Source organism: Macadamia integrifolia, chromosome 13 (genome assembly GCF_013358625.1).
Source record: "Macadamia integrifolia cultivar HAES 741 chromosome 13, SCU_Mint_v3, whole genome shotgun sequence".
NCBI classification, from domain to species: domain Eukaryota; kingdom Viridiplantae; phylum Streptophyta; class Magnoliopsida; order Proteales; family Proteaceae; genus Macadamia; species Macadamia integrifolia.
In genome coordinates this window covers 12,565,559-12,575,315 of record NC_056569.1, presented here as the reverse complement: position 1 = coordinate 12,575,315, position 9,757 = coordinate 12,565,559, and the positions used below count along the sequence as shown (strand labels likewise).

Genomic DNA, 9,757 nt, shown 5'->3' with positions numbered 1-9,757 from the left:
TTTACTTTTCCCCAACTGCTCATTGGAGACTTTAATTAAACACCTTAGCTCCCCACTAAGCTGTCCTTGTCCTTCTTCATTGACGTAGAACAGTCACTCCCTGCCCCCTTTAATCTAATGAAAAGAAACCCCACTCGGCTGAATTTGAATAGTTTTACAAGCTTCAAACCGAGAAGTCCCCACCCTCCAGTCAGTGAATGATACTCGTATCACCATTCAACGATCGCATCTCATTCATTGTTTTTCCAATTGGGCCTTACCCGATCGTTTCCCTTCCAGTAGCCTCTGTAGGTATTCTTTTTCTCCAAAACCGCCCATGGTTTTCAAAACCCACTATTCAGTCCCTCTCAGGAGTCAAAATTCATGACCAGAGACCTATAAGTGTGTTTCGCCTTCATTCAACCCTTCCCCATCTATTCAACATCATCAAATCAAAAACCCATAAAGAAAAATGGAAGCCCAGAACAAAATCGGCGCCTTACCGCTTCCAAGCACCGCCCCTACCCCTGTGTCGCCCGCCTCCTCCAGCTTCTCTCTCGGTGGTCATATCGCTCGGCGCCTTGTTCAGATTGGGGTGCGTGATGTCTTCTCTGTTCCTGGTGACTTCAATTTGTCGCTGCTTGACCACCTGGTCGCAGAGCCCGGGCTTAACCTTATAGGCTGTTGTAACGAGCTTAATGCTGGGTATGCCGCAGATGGCTATGCCCGTGCATGTGGCATCGGTGCCTGTGTTGTTACCTTCACCGTCGGTGGGCTTAGCATTCTCAATGCAATTGCGGGTGCTTACAGTGAAAACCTCCCTGTTATTTGCATCGTTGGTGGACCCAATTCTAATGATTATGGAACCAACCGGATTCTCCATCATACCATCGGATTGCCCGATTTCACCCAGGAGCTTCGAGCCTTTCAGACGGTCACTTGTGCTCAGGCAAGTCACTGATGCATCTCTACTAGTGTTAGTTTTGGTTTTGGTTGAATTCTGTAATTGCTGATGGTGTTTGTGTTGGAACAGGCAGTGGTGAACAACTTGGAAGATGCGCATGAGCTGATCGATACTGCAATTTCAACTGCTTTGAAGGAATGCAAGCCCGTTTATATCAGCATCAGCTGCAACTTGCCCGGAATTCCTCATCCGACTTTCAGTAGAGAGCCCGTGCCTTTCTACCTTGCGCCGAGGTACATACACTTACACACACACACACACACACACCCAGACTGTAGCATTCTTTTATATGCTTGTGTTAGAATTTGATTATTTGAACTAAAACATAACTTCTTGATATTTTCCAATTAATGAGGGTTTTCTCCCTTTGAGGGTATTTATAGAATTGGAGAAGAAAGTTAATTATTACTTTGGAATTTGTGGTGATTGGCTGGAGAACAACCATAATTCAAAAGATTGGTTCTTGTAGTGTTTTCCTTGGAGTTGAGTAATGACAGAAAAATTACAAGTTACCTGGGCATTTTCTTTTTCGCTTTCTTATGAGAAAGGACTGAATTCACTTTCTCGTGGTTGCGGGTTTCCCCATATCTTCCTTTAGTTGTGTTTTTAGCTTTCCTGGTTTCCAGTTTTTTCGATGTTCACTTTGATTCAGATTTGTTTTGTAATGTGGGGTAATTTTATCATTTTATAAAGTTAAGTAGATTTATTAATCATGGCTAACTTTACTTTCATTAAAAGTCTTTTGATTAGATGTTATATCATGTGTGAATTCAGATGATATAGATAGTTTGATAGAGGGGAAATGCTCAGAGAAATATTTGGTCCCCTGGTTATGGATCAAGCTTGGTTTATGGAGGTCACGAAGCTCTTTAGGGACAAGAAAACAAAGAGGAATTTTTCCTATCGAAATTCACCATATTCCTTTCTCCTTTATTGTGTTTAGTAGTTAAGATTGGTTTAGCCATGAGCTTTACCTTTGTAATGTGGATATCATCTGGACTCGATCCTCAGCATCCTCTCTGTTTGACTTGAGCTGTTAGAGGATTGATACGTTTATTTTTTTTTCTCCATTTCTTCTTTTATGATTCTTTAGTATATTCCCTTTCTCCGTTTGCTCATTCGTTTTTTTTTTTTTTTTTGGGGGGGGGTGTGTGGGACATTTGAGTATTTAGTTTAACATTTGTATTGTTTCTGGTCTGGTATAAATTGGGTACATAGATTTCTAAAGTTTATGAATGCAAACAATTTGATGAATTCCAGCCTAGCATTCATCTGAGAATGTAAATTTTCACCTTTCTTATTGTTGCAAGTAAGTATTAGATGTTTCCCATTAATACCAAGCAATGACTATGTCAATGTTCAAATTGGTCGTCATAAGCTCCATTTTTTGCCCTTCTCTATTACAATTATGGCTGTTCTACAACTCAGTTGTGTATTGACAAATTGTTTCAGAGCTCATGACCTTCTCTTATAGCAGTTCTTGGTTTGATTTCTCTAAAATTATGGAATGGAGGCATTCAGGCTTCACTTGTTGTGGTTGGCTTTTTTCTTATGGACATAAATCTGTCTAAATGTGATTTGATCATGCTATAGAGTTGCATTGATCTTAACTTATTGAAATAGATAATATGTGGGTATGTTAGATGCTTTTACAGATTGTGGTTCTTCTTTACCTATTCTTGTTGCTTCACTTGTCAGAAGTTCCACCTAGAATGTTAAATATGTAGGAATTGTGTTTTCCCTTAATCAGCTGGGAATGAACCAGTTTAATTATAAGTTAATAAAGAGCCTTAGGCTATCAAATATTAAGATTTCAGTATCTGGTTTCTCTTTCGTGTCAATTAGAGACATTGAAAAGTATATTCTGATTATCTTTTTTCTGGGATGGGGATTGAGGGGCTGTTCACCCATGTTTTAATATTGATACTTGCATGCAGGGTGAGCAATCAAATGGGATTAGAGACAGCCGTGGAGGCGACAGCTGATTTTCTGAATAAGGCTGTAAAGCCTGTGATTGTGGGTGGGCCCAGACTAAGGTTTGCAAAGGCACAAGAAGCATTTGTAGAGCTGGCAGATGCATGTGGTTATCCAATAGCAATTATGCCATCAGGCAAGGGTTTGGTCCCAGAACAACACCCACAATTCATTGGGACGTACTGGGGTGCTGTCAGTACCAATTTTTGTGGGGAGATAGTGGAGTCTGCTGATGCCTATATGTTTGTTGGCCCCATATTTAATGACTACAGCTCAGTGGGCTATTCCTTGCTGGTCAAGAAGGAAAAGGCAGTGATTGTACAGCCTAATCGTGTGACAATATGTGATGGACCTTCCTTAGGTTGGGTTTTCATGGCTGACTTCTTGAAGGCATTGGCCCCAAGGCTGAAGAAGAACAGCACAGCACTGGAGAATCATCATAGGATCTATGTTCCTCCTGGCATCGCTCTCAAGCGTGCGCAAGATGAACCTTTGAGAGTCAACATCCTCTTCAAGCACATTCAGGTTAGCCAAAAGAAGCATGATCTAGATCTTCCTCTTGGTTTTTTCCTTTCATTTTTTTTATGATTTTAAAATGTGACAGATGCCTCTTTCTTCCGCAATCGTGCATTGATTATCTCATAATTATTTTTTTAATTGTATGCACAACTTCTGTCCAGTTAGTGGGATGTATCATGTGCTGGTCTCATGAAGTAGCTCTCATAGATGAAAAACAATACTGTTGGATGTTTTGGCTATCTGATCTAGTACTGCAATTTGAATTATCATCCAACTTGGCTAGTCTTTCATGTAGGAGCTCTAAATTAGGTGATTCAACTAAGCCAAGAAATCTACATGACCATGGAATCTTCCACTTAGTAACTTAATTGGCTGCCCAAAAGGGTGCTCGGAGTCCCCATGCCAACACCTATTCCTCATGTAAATTTTGTCCTAGAATCACTCTACCGTCTGGCAAAGTAAGGGCCTCCTATGCCATTTTCGAAATAGAAACTATTATGATAGTTGCAATCGGTAGGGAGGAATTTGATCTAGTACTGCAATTTGATTCATCATCCAACTTGGCTAGTCTTTCATGTAGGAGAACTAACTTAGGTGAGTCAACTAGCCAAGAGTGACTATAGAATCTTCCACTTAGTAGCTTAATCGGCTTCTCAAAAGGGTACAAGTCCCCATGCCAACACGTATTCCACTCCTAGAAGTACTCTACCATCTGGCAAAGTTAGGGCCTCCTATGTCATTTTCGAAATAGAAACTATTATGATAGTTGAAATCAGTGGGGAGGAACCCCAGTAAACAGTGGACCAAATGACCGAGTTGGGGTATAAAACTTGACGAGTACACAGTCAAGAGAATTCCAATGGGTGGTCCAGATGGGCCACAAAACCCCTCCACATGGTGATTGGTGCCGTCTATGATTTTAGTTACACGAAGATATGATTGGGAGGAAGAGATTTCTACATTGGTCACCTGGACTTACTTGCTACTTGAGCTTCTAATTTGAACCCCTTGGATAATTTGCTGATGCATGATGTCCATTGGATAGTGGACCCTCTGTATAGCTGTGATAGTCTACTATATGGAAGACTCCATGGTCACCTAGAAGGCTTTGCTAGGTACCCTTCTATTCAATCCAAAGAATTTGTTTTCTTTTTCTAAGTTTTGACTTATAACTGGATCATTTGTTCCCGACTTTAGTGTACACTTCTTGGTATTCTATGTACTGCTTTTGTACTTTTGCTTCTTTTATTTAACCCGACTTATTGAACAGAATATGCTGGGGGGAGACACAGCAGTTATTGCAGAGACAGGGGACTCATGGTTCAACTGTCAGAAGCTCCGTCTGCCAGAAAATTGTGGGTAAGTTACTTTGGATATTATTAACACCAATTTATGTCTGGCAGAGATCTTTCAAATACTGACAGTCACTTCATACAGCTACGAATTCCAGATGCAGTATGGATCAATCGGCTGGTCAGTAGGTGCCACTCTTGGGTATGCTCAGGCTGCTAAAGATAAGCGTGTGATTGCCTGCATAGGTGATGGAAGTTTCCAGGTCAGACACTTCTATGGCTGTTGTGTGGTTGCCTGCGGGATTTGAGAAGGGAACGGGAGAAAAGGGGGGGGGGGGGCGGGATTTATTCTTTGCCAGTTTTGTGTAACAAATGGTAAGCTTGTAAGTCTAACTATTCTCTCCTTTTCCTTAGGTGACAGCACAAGATGTTTCAACAATGATACGATGTGGTCAAAGGACCATTATATTTCTCATCAACAATGGAGGATACACAATTGAAGTAGAGATCCATGATGGCCCATACAATGTAATAAAGAACTGGGACTACACCAAGCTTGTTGATGCCATCCACAATGGTGAAGGAAAATGTTGGACAGCCAAGGTCAGCATGGATATTATGTTTGATACCTTTAGCTCCCATTAAGAGGTTTTGTGTGATGGGTTATTGCAACACTTCTTTTCATGCTGCACTTGTTTATCTGTCATACCAACTGTTCTGCATGAGGGATCTATGTATGGGATGCACACTATAGGGGTTGGGTCCATCCCTGAAAACACTAGATGTACCATGTTTCATTTCTATTCTTTTTGATTTGATGAGATAACATAGAGATGGTTAATTTGAAATATCATGTGGATGCAGGTCCGGACAGAGGATGAACTGACACAGGCAATTGCAACTGCCTCAGGAGACCAAAAGGATTCATTGTGTTTCATTGAGGTTTTTGTGCACAAGGATGACACCAGCAAGGAGCTGTTAGAGTGGGGATCTCGTGTTTCTGCTGCAAACAGCCGCCCTCCTAATCCTCAGTAGAACTTTGAAGTTTTGATTTGGGTTGAGGAAGAAGATGCATTATGCACCATTCTCCATTCTCTATCTGAAGAAGTTTTATAAATAGTGGCTTGTGTAATTAAAATGAGAAGTAGGATGGTGACACAATAACAGTGCTTATTTGATGCATCAAGGTGACCTATGAGTCGACCCAAAAAATGTGAAGATTATATGTACTTTTTTATTGTAGATTGATGCCTCGAACCATTTTCTGATTTTTGAGTGGCTGAGATGAGAGTCCCCCAATAACTGGCAACAGAGCCGTACGATTTGCATTCCTTGCTGCCATTTCATGTTCAGGCATTCATTGGAGGTGAGCTATGCCAAATCACAGAAGTCCAGGCATTGTAATATTCCATTTTAGTTTCTGAATGCATTTGTCACTTGCAATTTTTCTCATTATTAAAGAGGGGGAAGAGTATCATCATGATTTGTGGCCCATCTGATTCTTGCTTATGTTTTAATGGATTCAGTTAGGAAAGGGGTATTAAGGGGTTGTTTGGAGGACCCGGTAGGGTCTTATAATCAGTTACCAACGAAGAAATTCAATTAGCTGTGGACCACACCAATGCTATAATGTATATATCCAGGTTGGAATGAACTGTGAGAGAGAGGGAGCAATGGGACGGGTTTGGTAGGGGCTAACTTGTTTAATTGGCAGATGCTGAAATGCCTGAAGATGAAGTAACCGAAATTTTTTATTTTTTATTTATTTGTTTAAAAAAAATGTAAAATTAAGGAAAAAGATCCCTGCGAGCGATGGGACACAAAAAGACCACTGTACACTCCTAAGTCCCACCATTGCTGAAGATGCTTTCGCACAGCTTCTCATTGGCCCTATGTTGGTATTGCCTGCTCCAGACCTGCGGGGTTCTTCTGCCCATAAAATTAAGCCTGTTGTTCACCACCTACCTCGCTAGGAGGCTAATAAGACCCACCAAATTAATCATTGTCACAGCATTTAAAAGTAAAATTCTTAAAGTTATTACAACCCAAACAAATATCAAACATGATGTTAAAACACTTCCACAGCCAAACCACATCTTTGGTTTTTGGGGTTGATGTGGTTTTTGGGGTTAATGAAGAGAATTTCGCAGACCCATCAATGACTACTAACCGGTATTCCATCTTCCAGCTTGCTGCAATCCCTTGAAGGCATGCCATGTCTAAATACCTTAAGGTTAAACTGTTTTTGATGCATAATAGGAGTTGCCCATCCTGCCTCCTTCATGAGGGCATCAAACCTGCCAGCAAAACAAATTAGTGGAGGATTCAAAGAAAGTATATCATGGGTTTTAATAATATCAATAGATACCTGGGGTTGAAGATCACATCTTATAGAATCAGGGGAAGATGGAGATAAAGAAAGATTATCAATTCTACGTGAAAGTCCTAATAGGATACCAACTCTTTTAACCCCTTGATATAGAACTTGGTTACGATAAAGTCAGATAAAGTACAAAGTTGAAAGTAATCGCTATATGTATATGGGAAAATGTATACCTTAGGGGAGGTCTTTCTTATGCCATTGAAGAGAGAAAAGAAAGGGTTTTTTGAGAGTTACAACCTAGATAAGGATCTAGGCCTATATATGTCTCCCCTCAATGCTTCGGGTTAAGAATGTGTTAGGCATTCAATCTATCTTGTTGGATGCTGGTCTCCTTATATTTGGATCATTCATAAATTTACCAGTCCTACTAACTAGTCTTGTATGCTACATGTATAGTTAAATATTAAATCTAACACATGATATAAAGGAAATATGGGGGAATAGAATATATATATATATATATATACTAGTAAAAACATACGTGCAAATGCATATGGGGGCCAAACTTATTTATAATAAATCAAAGCTACATGTTTCGTTTTCAATTACGAGATAGAGAGAGAGAGAGAGAGAGAGAGAGAGAGAATGAAATATTGTAACCACTAAAATAGATTGAGAAAGGAGAGAGTATGTAAGTCTCCTACATTTGTAACGCAACTTTGGAATTTAAAATTATTCAAAAACGACATAGTTAAACGACCATAGTTGTAACAAAAAGAGAGCGTACAAAAAACCATTAAAAAGATGAATAACCATAATTGTGGAACTAAGCTCTTTCAAACCTTGGAAATGTGTCGGTCTAGCCAAACCCAGATTGTTCTCATATGATCCATCCATATTAATGATCTACAAGGGAAAAAAAAAACTAGGAGAAGAAAAAAACATAATTCAGAATACCTTTATAGTTCATAAACCCATGTCCAATACAATCCATAAACCCTAGATAAACAAGACCCAGGTAGCGATAAGCACAGTCAAAAAGAAAACTCAACAAACAAAACCCAAATAAGAAAATTCAAACAGATTATCATAAGAACAATGATCCAGAAACCTATAGGACCCTTCTACCAATCTATGAGATTTTGCTCCAACAAATCGAACTTCCAGTGTCTAAATTGATCATCCATCGGATTCCCAACACGACAAAAATGGACTACAAAGAAGACTCCATTGAAATAACCAATGGATGTGTCTCTATCTTACTCAAAATTTCGTACATTCTGTCTCTGATCTATTGGGTCTTGGTTTGCTCAAGAAAAAGTTAAAAAAAAAAAATAAATAAAAATAAAAAAGGAAAAGAATACGAATGGGGATACGGAAATAGCGAATATATGCTAAATAGAAAAAAAGAGAAAAAGGTGAGGATTTTTTATTGATAAGGAAAAAAACTCTTAATATATCTATAAAATAAATACTAAAAGATATTTTAAAAAAAAGATAAGGGGAGGAAACAAACCAGATGTCAACTTAGACCAACCAGTGAGATAAAACCCACAGCATTGCTCACTCTAATAGAAAGAAATGTCAAATAGAGGGTTTTCAAGGCCTACTCCTGTTAGGATGCATATCATTCCGTGGTAGAAAAATGAGAGCCCAAATAAGACCCAAAACAAGAAATCCAATTGTGTAAAACAAGCTAGCATCTCATGGCACCATGTAAGAAGCAGGCCTCTTTGACCAGGCCCCAAGCAGCATTGAGATTCCCAAACCAAAAGGTGTATTGAACATGGGTCCTGCATAGCATCCTGACAAAGCTATCTGTACACCATCCCCTCCATTCATTGCCAGTGCAATGTTCGACATTAAATCAACCATTGAGTTGCCACATGCCAATACAGTTAATCCAAGGATTGATGGGTTGATTCCTAAAATTACCCCCAATGCAACCAAGAGAGCAACAAGCTCATTGGCAATAATGTAGAACCAAACAATACTCATCATGAAACCCTCAAATACCCATGGAAATAAGAACTTGCAAGGTGGTTGATCAGATCTCAGGAAGATAAATTCAAGAATACTGAGTCCAGCACCGAATAGAACACCAATAACATACACAGCAGTTCCAATTTGAGAACTCACATTGCCACGGGTACTCCACAGGAAGACTAGGAGAATGGGGGCAAAAAATGCACTGGCTACAACATATCCTTTAGACCATTGTTTCTTTTCAACTATTAGAATAGTCAATTGTCTTGGGATTATCAAGGGCATCTTCATCATCGCAAGTGCTTTAAAAAAGGAGAACAATGGACTCTCAATCTCTGTGTCTTCATCGCTCCAACCCCATAAAGGCCTTGGGCTATCTGCCAAACCAGACTTCAGCGATTGATTAGAATAATCAATTCCTCTTCTACGGCATATTATCTCCATAACTGCAAACATCTGCTTTGACTGTTACAGAAAAGTTCTGATGCCACTCCGGTGCAATATTCCCTTTTGTCCTTCTAACCCAGTTTGAGTTGTAATTGGTGAGTTGGAGTGTTAAAAAAAAAACCCATGCTCACCAAGAGGTCTCAAGTTCAAGCCTCTTAACTGTTGTTTACTTCCTTCTTTACCTATAAAAAATAAAAAATAAAAAATAAAAAAATAAAACAAAAGTACCAATCATATCGGAAAAATATAAAAAGATTGATAAAAAATAAGGTA

General features: G+C 39.3%; 2 protein-coding genes across 2 annotated transcripts; one reads left to right on the top strand and one right to left on the bottom strand.

Moving 5' to 3' along the window:
• The first annotated feature begins 202 nt into the window (after positions 1 to 202).
• LOC122059946 (pyruvate decarboxylase 1-like) lies at positions 203 to 6,208 on the top strand. Its single transcript, XM_042623044.1, has 7 exons — positions 203 to 928; positions 1,013 to 1,176; positions 2,881 to 3,442; positions 4,707 to 4,795; positions 4,874 to 4,991; positions 5,143 to 5,331; positions 5,593 to 6,208. Exons 1-7 carry the CDS (start codon positions 452 to 454, stop codon positions 5,761 to 5,763), a joined length of 1,770 nt encoding a protein of 589 aa, XP_042478978.1. The 5' UTR covers positions 203 to 451; the 3' UTR covers positions 5,764 to 6,208.
• A 2,547-nt stretch (positions 6,209 to 8,755) lies between these two features.
• On the bottom strand, positions 8,756 to 9,481 carry LOC122059021 (cation/calcium exchanger 4-like). The gene has a single exon (XM_042621727.1). It carries the CDS (start codon positions 9,479 to 9,481, stop codon positions 8,756 to 8,758), a length of 726 nt encoding a protein of 241 aa, XP_042477661.1.
• Positions 9,482 to 9,757: the final 276 nt, after the last annotated feature.

Excerpts from the sequence above, each read along its gene's own strand:
- LOC122059021 (XM_042621727.1), bottom strand. The coding sequence starts at position 9,481 with ATGGAGATAATATGCCGTAGAAGAGGAATTGATTATTCTAATCAATCG.
- LOC122059946 (XM_042623044.1), top strand. The coding sequence starts at position 452 with ATGGAAGCCCAGAACAAAATCGGCGCCTTACCGCTTCCAAGCACCGCC. Across the intron at positions 929-1,012 it reads AGACGGTCACTTGTGCTCAG|GCAGTGGTGAACAACTTGGA; the intron begins GCAAGTCACTGA and ends GTGTTGGAACAG. Across the intron at positions 4,796-4,873 it reads CGTCTGCCAGAAAATTGTGG|CTACGAATTCCAGATGCAGT; the intron begins GTAAGTTACTTT and ends CACTTCATACAG.